The 13,928-nt window shown below is 45.2% G+C and overlaps 1 protein-coding gene across 17 annotated transcripts in view; it reads right to left on the reverse strand.

The window, feature by feature from the left end:
* Positions 1–1,097: 1,097 nt before the first annotated feature.
* Positions 1,098–13,928, reverse strand: part of LOC128252025 (ankyrin repeat and fibronectin type-III domain-containing protein 1) — a 48,221-nt gene continuing 35,390 nt past the window's right edge. For 6 of the 17 annotated variants that reach the window (XM_052979387.1, XM_052979386.1, XM_052979403.1 and 3 more), the window contains 7 exons: positions 7,652–8,203; positions 7,440–7,518; positions 7,262–7,365; positions 6,768–7,193; positions 6,206–6,412; positions 5,940–6,150; positions 1,098–5,870 (listed from right to left, as the gene is read on the reverse strand). In XM_052979387.1, coding sequence (XP_052835347.1) covers positions 3,374–5,870; positions 5,940–6,150; positions 6,206–6,412; positions 6,768–7,193; positions 7,262–7,365; positions 7,440–7,518; positions 7,652–8,203 — 4,076 coding nt within the window. In that variant the 3' untranslated portion in view covers positions 1,098–3,373. The other 11 variants (XM_052979393.1, XM_052979394.1, XM_052979395.1 and 8 more) reach the window with 8 other exon arrangements.

The following is a 13,928-nucleotide window of genomic DNA, read 5'->3' on the forward strand; positions in this document are numbered from 1 at the left end:
GTGGCTGACCCGCCGCCGTTCGCCCGCCGACGATACGACGAAAATAAATTCCCGCAGTTGATTAGAATATTGTATACAACGGCAGATATATTAAATATATAACTGCTGATTTGGATGGTATCAGCGTTGGCAAGGAGCAACTGCCACTGGCCATAAATCGCACAACAATAAGTGGGAATAATAACCAAAAAACGTGAAGACTTTCCGGATGAAACAAACTAATCAGTGGCGAAAATTTACAGCACCCGTATTCGAGTGCAGGAAAGTGAGTTAAGATTTGATATTGGAGTGGTGGTAAAATGGGCGGCACGACCCGTAAGTGTGGCATTTAATTGACAAGTGGAGGAAGTTGCTGGCCGAATGGTTTATTAATGAGCGTGGCCAGAAAGGTGGGTGCGAGACGGAACCTGTAATTTCGGGGGCAAAGTTCAAGGACCATGTGCCCGTTTTCATTGTGTGTATCTTAATAAAAGTACTCGAAAACTCATATAAATAGATGAGAGTGTTGTGGCACACGAAACACAAACACTAAGCGCACTTATCGCGTTGTATTCGCATTAGAATGACTTGTTTCCAAAATCCCCAATGGAATGAGCTGACTCAATATAACTTGTTTGCCGATCTTTACAGCGCCGGGCTCGTTTCGTCATTAATTGTGTATCTGCTATACATGCAGGCCAGCAGAGATGACGCATCGGCCTCCAGAATAAGCATTAGCAACATTGTGCCTAAACATTGGAAAGAAGCCTCTGGAATACAATCAAACCCATGGACACTATCTTGGCCACTGGTGAAATGTTGTAGCTATATGTTATAGCGGGCGTAATCAGCTCGTTATCATTATTACCTATTTTTTTTTTTTTTTTTTACTATTTTGTAAGACAAAATCGCATCCAAGTGCAGTGCCGCTTGATAAGCCGAGCACCATACAGGGCGTATACGTAACGAGGCGACTATAAACCACATCGAGTATTTAATGTGACCCGTCATTATGTTCCGGCTGACTTGCCCCTGAATGATTTTGCACTTTCCGCTGCATATCATTAAATTATCTGGATTCCAGAACCTTCCAAACACCCCCATAAGTAAAACAGGCCTTTGGAATTACACCATAACAATTGTTGAGTCTTTATTAAGTTAATTGAATATTCTTTGAATGCTTCGTACTCACATTATCCTAACCAACGCTAGTTGTCCTCTTTTTAGCTCCACATTTGGAGCGTATTGTTGGTGTATATTTTTAGGCCCATTAACACACTAAACATGTACACAGGTAGTCGATAATGAATGTACTGACATTGGGCTGAGTTACACTTGATAAGTTTCATCTTCTTTATAATCTAATTACAGGAATTGTCTGCGTTGATGTGTTTTTCATGTTCATATGCGGAAAGACTACAACATTTATCGTTCAATGCTTTTGGTAACATTTACATTTCGCTCTTTTGTAGGCCATTAACAATTAGCTATAGCTACAATTAGATTGCATCGTAAAAACTAATCTCACTGGATCGCAATTCAAAATAATACTCTGTATAATTTCGCCTCCACTCCAAACAAAACCAAACGCTCTTTTGCTGGGGACGGACACTGTGTCTGACAATTGAAATCGTTTAATTGGCATTCCGAATTAACAAACTGAAACTGGCCATTCTACTCAGTTTGGAACTTGTTTACAACTACGTTCGTTGTTCGTTCGACCATTCTGATCTGCGGACCATTCGAATATCGAGGCAATTAGGTGGCGCTGATACAAATCTGAAACCGGGCTGTGAACGCATGGGGGATGTAATATCTGGGGTCAAAATATATAGCTACGTTCGTTGCTGTTCTTCGAGCCCTAGGACTGGTAAACCATAGAGTAAAAATGTATCAAAATCGTCTCTTTCGACATCTCAAAAACAAGAGAAAACGTACAAAAATCGTTTGTTGGTCGTAGACATCTTAAATAGTTCGATATCTCTGTTATGGACTCTGTGTTGCACATTCTTTTAAAGTAAGTGTTCTCGTCTAGTTTCTCATAAGATTCAAAATGTATACTTTTCACGACCTGCGACTCCAATCTAAATTCGACTTGTCGTCCAATGGAAACAAAATATTGTATTTTGGGACATGAGCTTGACAATGAAACTTTGTCTTTTTTTCTTTGTCTACCGGTTCACAACAAACAAGTGTGTCTGAAGATTTTCATCTAATTTACTTATCGTATTTCCTATTGAAAGAGTATAGAGTAGAATGAATAGTTATTTATAGACACATACGGCTTTGCACATTGAGATAGCCACGTTAATAATATGGGTTCTAAGTGGGCCAACAGCTGAGTAGATTGGGGAAATGGGGCATAGGATTATCAAGTAGGTATGAAGCTCGTCGAGCCAATTGCTGAGTGGAGTGGATAGAGTTCGGACATCAAATTCACACTTCTACATTTTATAAATACAAACATTTTAACTTTACTTTGCAGTTGCCCGTTGCTTTTTTTTTCAACATGCAGTTGTGCCAATATATTTTTAAAAAATATTCTCCGTTTTTGTTATCATTTTTGTTGCGGTGATTTTGTTTACATACTAAGCAATTGATTACAGCTAAATTATTTATGTTTAATCCAAAGGAATTGCAATTTTCAAGAACACACACACACACATCAAAGACATCAAGATTGACACTTAAAATGCATATTGACATCTGCTCTTTAAGTTTTGCCATCGATTTGGTTTTGTTTTGGTTTTGTGTTCCGTATTTACCGATTTAACATTTAGATCAAAAAATGTGCCCCTAAAAATGCCACAAAAATACAATCAAAATATTTGTTTACTAAACTACAAAATACATACAATAAAATACATTGATGTACGCATAATATTTCTATAGCATACATACTACTTATGTATGGTCGTAACCTTCTTTACTTTAGAACAACTAACAACAATCTGTTTTTGCTTAGTCCGTTTCGTGTGTGTGTTTGCGTTTGTTTGGGTAATGTTGAATGTATAACTACTCAAAGTATAATACCATTTTAAATACAATTTCATCAGTTTGCCATTGCAGCATACATAAGTAATTCAGTCTAATTCGGGAATTGGTCAATTGATCATTGCCCTGAAGAGGGGTGGGATTGATTGGGTATTGTGATTGGGGATCCCAAAAACCGAAACACAACAAAATGTACAGGGTGTGGAACGCAAGAAGTCCTATAAATCTCTGAAGATTCCAAAAACCGAATTGAATGTGTTTGAACAAAGGATTTGCCTACTTTCAGGCATCTTAAGTTTTTAAATCTCTAGAGATCTCTTTGCCGTCCGGACTATTACTATATCAAGTGCTTCACTTCTTCGATGATTCTCCATTTCCTGTGCGATTTGAGTCAGATGGTTCAGATCAAATGCGATTTGCGGTTAGAGTGCTCGATGGCCGCCAGGAGCTCGTGCTTTTTGCGCACATACAGACGCCCCTTCTTCCAGGGATTCTGCAGCTGCAGTGGCTTAAAGTCATCCCGCAGACAACGCTCCCGTGCTCCGATCACAGCCACCAGGCAGAAGTTCTCCAGCACTTCGGGTCCGTAGACGGGCCCATTGTTTCCCTTGAGCACCACGGCCATGTTGAGTTGCTTCACCACCAGGTTGATCACTTCGCGGGCGGTCGTCTTGGATGTCACATGCAGCTTCAGGCTGGTTCCACTGGCCAGTCCCGTGTTGTACGCGGTATATACTTGAATAATCCCCGGCGATGGTTCGGCATTGAGACTGGAGCAGCTGGCGGTGTCCTCCTCGCTGCTCTGCCGCGACAAGCTCTTCATCGAGGAAGCCTTCGAGGTACTGGCCACCGGTTCCTCGCCACCCACCGCTCGTAGCTCAGCTAGGGTGCTCTTCAAATACGGTCCACCCTCGCGTAGGTTAACGCTAGAGGCTGCTTTTGTCGCCGGCTTCAGCGGTTTGTGTTCCAGATCCGTGGCGAAGGCTCCGTGGCCGCCGCTCCTCAAAGAAGCACTGGACCCAGCCAGATACGGGGCCGAACTGGAGCCATGCACCGTGATCAGCGGATTGGTATGGGATCCGATGTTGGAGCTGGTTCGCTTGCGTTGGGCGGCCACCGCCTGCGAGTGACGCAGTGCATCCGCCAGAGTGTCATCGGAACGCGAGGGCGGCATGGCAAACACACTGTTCGTGCTGTTTCCATCCGAGGCTGAGTCCACGGCGGAATAGAAACTGCGCGACGTGTACGTGGAGCTCACGGAGTCGCCACTGTTCTTCCTGAAGGATACTTCCGAGCAAATGGAGCCGGCATATTCGCTGGTCGTGGAAACTTGTAAAAGTTGCTGTTGCTGGAGAAGTTGCTGCTGTTGCATATGCTGCTGGGACTGCTGCTGTGTGGGAACATGTTTGACTGCAGGCTCTACCGGCGTAATAGCACTCAATTCTAGATTCTGCTCCGACTTCGAATGCTCTGACTTTCCCTGCGCTGGATCTTCGCTGGTTCCTGGACCAGGCCAACTGCCTCTTCCCTGGCCCGTCTTAGAGGACTTGCTCTCGCGGATGGGCAGCTGGAGCAGCTGTTTGCTGGCTGAGCACGCCGCCGACGACGTTGTCACCGATTCATCCTGTCGCTGCTGGGCAAAGTCCAGGATTTCACGCATCGCCAGCGAGGGCTGTGCGTTCTTGTTTCGTGCATATGCCACCACGTCCATTAACCAGCGCACACTCTTCCACACGATCGTCAAGCTCGCACTAAGCTCCTGCAACGTGGCCAAACGCTCCTTGGCCGCCTGCAGTTCGCTGCTGGAGAAGGCCTCGCGCAGTGAGTGTGTGGCCAGGGCAGTGTCCAGTTCAAGGATGCAGGATAGGCGGGCATACTTCTGAATAATGGCCGGCTGATACGTACGCAGGTGGATCATCTCAAAGGCCTGGATACTCAAGCAGGCCAAATCGTCCCTCTGGAGCAGCAACTCCGACTGGCCGGGCACGGCACACGAGGCCTCAGCGGATGGACAGACCACTAGGAAACTGATGTCCGGACTGTGCTCAATCACCTCCACGTCGTACAGGCGGTGGGTGGTTGCATCGGCCACCTTGATGTTCATACTGGCAAACAGCTTGTGCATTGCATTGGTGAGATCGTACAGAAATAGGCGCTGAACCTCCGTGGTCGCTGCTCCGCCGGATGCAGACTCCCCTCCCTGCGAGCTGAAGTCCAGCGGGAGGCGAAGCGGATCGCTGGTGCAGCGGTGGAGCACCTGCCACTCCTCGGCCGTAATGTGACTGTTCTCGCGCACCTTGCAGTGGGGCAGGACATTCGGCGTTTTCACCGGCACCACCACCTGGATCTGGTCCATGGAGCACTGCATCTTCAGGTAGCCCAGGTAGAGGCCCGGCTCCAAACGCTGCAGCGCCGCCTGCTGGTAGTGCAACTGATCGCCAATCGAAGAGATGAGCAGCTCGTTGATGGTGTAATCGTCGTGCAGAGCACCCAGCTTCTTCTGCAGCTTGCTGACCGGTAGCCATCGTGAATTCAGAATGGACACGGTCTTCTGGCTCTTCACGGACTGCACGCAAGTCAGCACCACAGTGCCTTGGGCATCTCTCAGCGGCTTATAGTACAACTGACCCAAATCCGTGATGCCCAGTGCCGATTGCATTTGGCAGACGGCCGACAGGAGCTTGGTGCGGAAGTGAACGGCGGAGGTGAGATTGCGCTCCATATCCGAGCGCAGAGACTTCACATCCTCCCAGGTGCAGGCCACCTTCATCAGCCAGTAGTAGTCCATGTGCAGGGCACTGGGATAGGATTCGTCCACCTCGATGACCGGCGGAAAGTCCTCGCTGGTGACCAGCACCTTGTCATCGCAGTGAATAATGCAAGAGAAGTATATACCGCTGTTTTCGGGGTACACGAAGATTTATAGGTAAGGTATTGCAATAATTGGCATCCCCCACAATACTCACCGTCTTAAAGTTTTTTGAAACTTGGAGGTAACCGAGAAAAGCTGCTTGATGGTGGTCTTCTTTTTGGGATTGCGCCGTTGGGCGCTCGCTGGATCCAAAGTCAGCTCGGAGACATCGGCGGGTCTGGCCAGCCGCACGGCAGTAAACAGATTGTCTAGGATGCGGTGGCGACCCACAAATCGATCCTCCCGATTGTCCAAATCCCGCCAAGCTGTTTAAGGGAAATCGTTTAGATTTAAATGATTCAAAAAATAGTTTAAACTTACTTGAGGGCACTACACTGGCTGGCACCGAGGTCCTAAAGGCACCCCAGCCCTTGACATTGCCGCAGGCGGCTCGCAAGAAATAGCGACGACCCTGGGTGAGCCTCGATATGTGGCACTGGGCGCCCATCGTGCCATGGAAGCTGATCCATTCCAGCAACTCACTCTCGCCCACAATGTTGTTGAAATCCGCGCGGGTTGACCATTGAACTGCAATTAGTTAAATTCATTTTTATAAATGGGAAACTAAAGCTAGAGCCTTAATACAAGAACATAAAAAGCCCAAAGGATATACATTTTGCACGTTTTTAAAGAATTACCCCGTTTTAATACCATAACTTCCACTTAAAAAATAGTAAATTATGTTACAAAAAAGATATTTGCCCTGAAGTCGAATAAAAACCTTCTGCTTGTTCATAAACCGTAAAAGACAATTGTACAATCAGACAAGCAGCATGAATTAAATTAAGAATCACAGCATGACAGCCTAACCACAATCACAAGACCAATTCCAATCAGCTGCTGACTGTGGCAGCCACGCGACGTTGAAACACCTGCGGTTTACCTTTGAATTTCGTGCCGATGGCCCCCTCGAAGGGCTCTAGGATTTGGACGCTGATGGAATTGTCGCCGGTGACGTCAACGACCACGGAGGCGGGTGCATCTGGTGGCCGGGCCTGATCCCAGCCGAGCTGCAAACGGCGCAGTCCCTTCACTCGTCGCTCCCAAATGCCGATCTGTTTCTCCACCTCGCTGCCCGTGCATCCGGTAACCGAGGCGCTGGAATTGCCTGCGGGTAATAGATTGAAATGCTGATTAAGTGCACTCTTCATGTGACTGGATGACCACTCACCAATTATGATGCTGGAGATGGAGGGGCGCGATGCGAACATGGGCGGGCACAGACCCTCCGGCCCGCTCAGATCGTGAATCCGGGACTCGGCGTCCTTGAGCAAGCCATTCAGCTTGGTGCCAATGGTGTCCACGGAAACTGTAAGTGAGATTGAGATTGATCGTTGAAAAGAACAGTCGAAAGACAACCAGGCCGGATCCACTTACATTGAGAGCCCTCCATAGCGCCATGCTGGAGCAGCATCCTGGTCATGGAGCGATTATTGCTTAGAACGGCCAAGTCCAGTGCAGAAAGACCATCGTTGTTGATGCTAGGTAAAAAGTTAAAAAATTATTTAAAGATTTAAAACACTTTAGCACTAATCAACAAGGAAAAAAACCCTACCTATTTACATCCACGTCGGTTGACTCGAGAATAGTGCGCGCCTTCTCCAGATGGCCATGCTCCACTGCCGAGAACAGTGCTGTTAATAAAAAAAGCAGAAGGCGTAATCAGAGTTCTATGAAAAAGTCTTCAAGTCTAAGTAAGTAGCTATTAAGATATAAGGAGCGCTGACGATGCGTGCCAAGTATCTGGGATTGATTTGTGGACCATACCATGCAAATGCAGATTGCTCTGCGTCAGCTTGTCCAGCTGGGCTTGGGCCAACTTAAGCTGTTTCTTGGACATTTTGCTGGCCCGCGGATGTGGAGTATTTCCCGGGATTTTACTGCGCAGCTGTACCGGCTGCCTGTGCACCGAAAGTTGGCCATTCGCCGAGGCATTCTCATCGCCCAGAGGTGGTGACTCCAGTTCAGAGGAGCCCGTCTCGTCGTGATCATCCCGCAACTTGGCATTCTTGGGCTGCGAGTGCCTTGAAATGCACAGCTGGGATTGGGAATTGGACTGCGCATCGGATCGCGAGTGGGGCAGAAGGAATTCCATTTCCTTGAGATCCTGGGAGTGACAGGAGATGGCTGTGCGTATCTTGGCTACCGTTGCATGCTGCGTCAGCTGCTCCGACCAGCGACTGGTGGACAGCAATGGAGCCGGATAGTAGGTGGGGTAGTTGTCCTGGTTGTTATTGCCGGCACTCGGATTGGCCACCTTTTCCCGAAGCCTGACACTATCGATGTCACTGTCACGTTTATCTTGCGGCAATATGTTGTCTGTGTCGTGTGTGGTTTGTGTTGAATAAAAATAAATATTGGATATCAAATTAAATGCAAAAATGAAAATCAAATAATGGATAAATAGAAATTAAACGCAGATGTGTGTGCAAATATTTACAATGGCAAATGACCAGTGGGCCCACGCTTTGTATGTGAGTGGAAAATGTAATTTAGTTGCAACAATTGTCGTTGCTGCTTGCGATTAATTAAATATTAAACATAAATGCCGTTTTCATCTATTCATCGAAGCTATTATTCTATGCGGTTTGGGAATGCTGTCGCCGATGACCAAAAGCCAATTAAATTAATTATGCGCAAACCGTATGTTGGATGTTTGTTTGTGTGTGTTTTAGAGCGTGAGTGGAGTGTGTTAAGTGTGGTCTCCGTGAAGCAGCCAACCCACCTGGACCCGAATTAACGAAACCCACCCATCCAGTCAGCGAAGCCAGCCACCCACCAATTTTCATTCAATTGCCTTTAATTCGCTGCCACAGAGCTGATATATATGGGTTGTGTGAGCGAGCATTTATGATGATATGGTGTGGCTCTGTTTTTTTTAATTACCCCTCATGGGGGCTTCTCATGTCTAATATACGGGTTAAGGGCAGAGAACTACCGATCTCTTACCATCGATGGCATAGTGGCTGTGGCGACGTTGCTGTTGCGCCCCTGGCGATGATGTTGATGATGACGACGACGAGGTGGCAGTGCCCCGATGTGGGGACACTTTCAATTGGCAGAACCTGGTCAGCTCGTTGAGCGTGTGAAACGATTTCTGGCGGACGAAGACCGCCGGAGAACGCAAACAGCTGCTCATGGGGAGCTTCTGCGGCGTATTGGGGACTTTAGTGCTATCGCTGTGGTAGCATCTGCAAGAGCACACAACATTAACGATCCAATTTGGCCATGGATTAAGCCAGTTTATGCTGTCTTAACATTTGTGTATTATGTATATCTGCGTGCTTATGCACACCCGTGAAATGAATATTCATCCTCGACTCGAATTTCCCACTCGTTTTACGGGTTTCGCCGATGGTTGTAAACAAATTAAATGCATGGCAAAGAGAAATGCAAACGAGTTACTAAGAAAAATCGCTTTGTGATGTAATGATAAAGCACGGGGATATCTGGCCTGGGAAACCCTACCCTTGAGATAGACAAACAGCTGCCTTTATTTTCGTGTGTGACACACACCATTTCGAATAGTTCATTGACCTACTTGCAGACCAATAAAAATCCCAAATCTAAACTTGATGGATGTGCAATAAAAGAGTTTGGCAAAACACAAACAAAGACATAAAAACATAACTGGGAGATACATAAACTTCCACTGAATCATTTTTTTAGTCGCATATGCTAGAAGGAAATGCATAATGATGAAGTCTTCCTCGCATAAAGCGCACTTGGAAAGGTTCTCACTTTAGCATATTATTTTTCTGCACTCACAGGAAATAAGTACTTAATACCCGTTTCCATCTTGTTAAGGATTAGAGGGGCCCCTTCAAAGTTTCAGGTAGAAGGCCGGACTTTTAATAAATTCAACATTCAAATAAAATCCATTTTTTTCTTGGGGTTCTAGTTTGACTAACCTTTGCTTTGAAGTAAACAACTTTTTTTGTCACAAAACTATATCATTTCACTTAGCTTTTTAGCTTTGGGTTATATCAATCTTGCTGATATTTTCCAAATCTTAGCGTTATTAAATTATTTCTAAAATTCACAATACACTTTTGGAAGGTAGCAATGTTTCACACATCTGAGTTCTTTCAGGGATTTAAAGAAAAGGGTGTTAGGGACACCTACGGCTGTTCAGGTAGGGCATCGGTTTCCGAATAGTGGCAGTGCGCATGCGCGTCGTTCCATAGATGCCCTGCTGGGCATGTAGAGTGATATCCGCCAGCACGGAACTGGATTCTTCGCCGCTCAAAGTCTTTTCCAGATCGGAGTCTAGTGTGGCCTTCGGCGCACGATCCTTCTGCCGGCAGTAGATCTCGGGGATCTGGAGCAACTTACAAGCCTTCCGGGGCAGAGTTGCACCCACGGGCAATGTGGACATCAGCCGCTCAATGCCCAGCTCTCCGTGGTCACAGGCATCGGAGCTCATGTCCCTTTTCAGCGGGACAAATTCGTTTTTGCCCTTCACCTTGGTGGTCAGAACAGCCACCGCATCCAGATCGCCCAGCATGCGCAGTGCCTTGGCCGCCTTGCTCTTGTCCAAAGTGCTCGATCCTCGCGAGCTGCGACTGCGCATGTGCAGCTGGCTGCGCAGCTTGAATGGAGACTGCATTGGCAGGGCGGGACTGTGCAGCTTGTTTTTCAACCGCCGGAGGGAGGAGCGGACGGAGTGAGAGCGGCGCAAAGCGGGCAGGGAGTCGCTGCTCTCATTGTCCTTCTGCGGCGTCACCATATCTGCTGCTACTGCCGCCGCCGCCTCCTGTCGATCCTTTAGCTTGGCATACGAACCGATAGCCTTGCGACGCTCCATTGTTCACGTTAACTGGTTATCTTTTTTCCACTTTTGGTTTTCCTTTTCTTTTATTACGATATTTTCCCTGAATTAGTTATTGCAGGAAGGCATGTCCTCCGCCTGTCTAGTTTTTCCGTCTTGGAAAAATCACTTGGATTTTTATGCCAGGATTTTCCGTTGTGCGCGTCGCGTGGTTCAAAATCAAACTGAGAGTTTCGGTACGTGATTCAGATGCAAATACATAGTTCACAGGCTCTCTGGATAACATGCTCTCCCTGTTTTTACTTATCTCTCTTTTCCGATCTCTCGCCAAACAGTTGAGGGCAGCAATATAGTAATAGTTATAAAAGTCCTTCAATTCATTGAAGTTCTTAAGGGGATCAAGGGTATATCATTTCATATAAATGTGAAATTTTATTCAATTATATGTGCGTACATTGTAGTTGACAAGGTATTTCAATGCTAGTAACTAGTAACCTTTTCCTTTTAAAATGCGACCAGATAAGATACGTGAACATAATTGATTATTTTATTTATTGTACCTAACAATTTTAGAAGATAAATTGAAAACAACTGACTATAAACAAGAGTATATGAATCACAATGATATATATACAGACATTTTGTTTTTTAAACCTTGTCCTATTATTTAACCCGCTGCTGTGAATTGAAACACATCCTATATAGAGGGTCGCTTAGGTAGCTCTCTCTCTATCTCTCTCTCTTTGTGAGCTCAAACCTTATTTTCTCCCTCACTCAGTTCCCACTACGCTACCGCTACCTACCCTCCAAATGTTATTTTGAGGAAATATCAATCTACTTGATCCCTGTTTATTGGGCTTCGCGCTTTTGGTTTAATTTTAGAAGGGCATATACCTGGCTTTAAACTCGCTTAAGCTGCGTCGGTTCCCGATAAAAACCTAAGGATGCTTTTGTTCCGTCTGCTTGCGGGTGTTGTAAAATCAATTATCGGGTATTTCAAGCACGGTAAAGCAAAAACAAACAATCAGGGGTCCTTGGAGGACGAATACTGCAGCTCCTGCGGCTGCTGTCTACGATTCCTGACCCTGATTTATCGATGTCTGCTGTCGGCTGCTGTATAGGTGTTGTCGTCGCCCCGAGCAGTAAAGACAAATGGAATAAATGAAATTTACGTCGCGCCTAGGAGTCGTCGTAAGTCAGTCCCTGATTAGCCTCACAAAATGCTCCAGGGCAGCAAAATGGAAAACTAATTGGAAACCCGAAAACGAAAAACGAATCCCAGACTCGAGTGTGCCCTCAATCGAAACGAAACTGGTTTCATTTTTCAAATTGCTTATATTAACCGTGTGTGTTTTTGTTTGATTTCCATTTCTTTGCTAATTTTAGACATTGTCCCATGTGGATGAGTGTCGCAGGCTAGTTTTGGTCCACCTGTCAACAGCCACTTAGCTCCTCGGCAATGCTTGAAATTAGTGGGTCTCCGAAATCATCTATTATAATGTAAAAGCGTTTAGGTGAGGTCAGTAACGAAGGGCGTTACTGTGACTCAGCTTCAGACTGAAACTCTGGTTAATATAAACATATCATTAGTTGATTCACCACCAAACTGAAAACTAATAACTTCGGCATGCGTTTGTTAGATATGCTGTACCGTAATTATCTGACAACGCATCATAGTTACTTTTTTGTATCTTTTATAAAAGTATAATTCTTAACGCATTTAAATAATTGTCCGTGAAACTTTTTGTTTGAAATGCATAATATTGTATATGATATGTAGTAAGCTTTTTTGTGTGGCAATCACCAACTTAGAGAACGAATTTACTCCAAGTACAAAGAAAAAAACAAACAATATATGACGTTTTTTTTTTTTTTGTTAAACTCTTAAATTGTTTTGTACATCGCCAGAATTTTACTGCAAGTATCTTATTCCCAATAAATAACTCATTTATGGAACATAAATATGACTGGCAATGTCTTCCTGTACAAATCGGATCAGTTTAAGGCTATTTAACTGATAACATCAGGGAGTTGAGTTTACTCTCCCCGCTCAAATCAAACTAAACTGTCAATTGAGGGTGTGCAATAAATAAAATTTGCTGACCCATAAACTTGAAAAAAGAGAGTGACAGTAGCAAAAAAAGTAAGTCAGAGGATGGGGCTGGAGGCTAGGCATGGTGCCCTGGGCACTCGGTTTTGCAATTGCAGGATAATAAAATTTATGAAGCTACGCCGCACAAAATTGCCCAACATAAATCACAGCGAACGCTCCCGATGACAGCTCTGTGGGAGTGGGATAATATGAGAGGACGGGTCAGAGGTCATCCATGGGCCCCAAAATCGTCCGGGGTAGACAAAACAACATAATCCACTTAATAGAGACGACACAAGGGAGTCCCAATAATGGGTTTTACTGGCAGGACTCCCCTTTGGAAAACTCCGTAAATTATGCAGAATTAATCTTACATTCTGCGCTGTCATAATTGTCAAATCTACCACACATTTAGCAAACTTACGAACGGCAGACAAGCAGCCAAGCGAGCGAGCGAACAACCAAGCATTTTCGACTTAATTTAAATAAATTTGTCGCTTCCTCAATAAAAGCTCAGAGAACGTTGGATGCTTCGGTCTGGAGTCTCGACTTGGAAATGAGGAAAAAGGCAGAGGAGGCAGGCAGACAGGCGCAAACAAAAAGCATATTTTATATCTCTGATTTCGAAGGCAAATCGCATTATGAGGAGTTCAGCGGAAACGCTAATTGAATTTAAGTAACCAGATCCCAAGGCATTTCTGCGGGAGACGAAGCAGCTTCAAGCTAAAAGCAGAACTTCAACTTGACCTTTGTCTCTGCAATCAGCAAACGCATTTAATTCTATTGGTTTACTGTGCCAAATCACGAAACTAATGTATTCATATTAATCAGATATGCAAATTGTACCCTCGTCGCTATCAGAGAGCCAAAAACAAAAACTGGTAAAAAAAAAAACCCACACTGTCAGTCGAAAGCCAACAGAAAAAGTCCGAGCCAAAATGGCAATAAACGTTTTCGACCGGGTCACTCGGTCTCGCCCAACTTCCTGGCCCATTTTCCCCCTGCCATCTTCCGCCTGATCCGCTGTGGAACCAAACACAAACCAATAAGCCAGCATTTAAAATTATGTAAATCTAGCGCGATTTGCACAAAGTTTTTGCCGCTGACTGTTTTTTTTTTTCTGGGATTTCTCTTTTTTTTCTGAGAGGGGTCAAGGCGCAAATCTGTCGTGCATAAAGGTT

This window comes from Drosophila gunungcola, chromosome 3R (assembly GCF_025200985.1).
Source record: "Drosophila gunungcola strain Sukarami chromosome 3R, Dgunungcola_SK_2, whole genome shotgun sequence".
Classification (NCBI taxonomy): Eukaryota; Metazoa; Arthropoda; class Insecta; order Diptera; family Drosophilidae; genus Drosophila; species Drosophila gunungcola.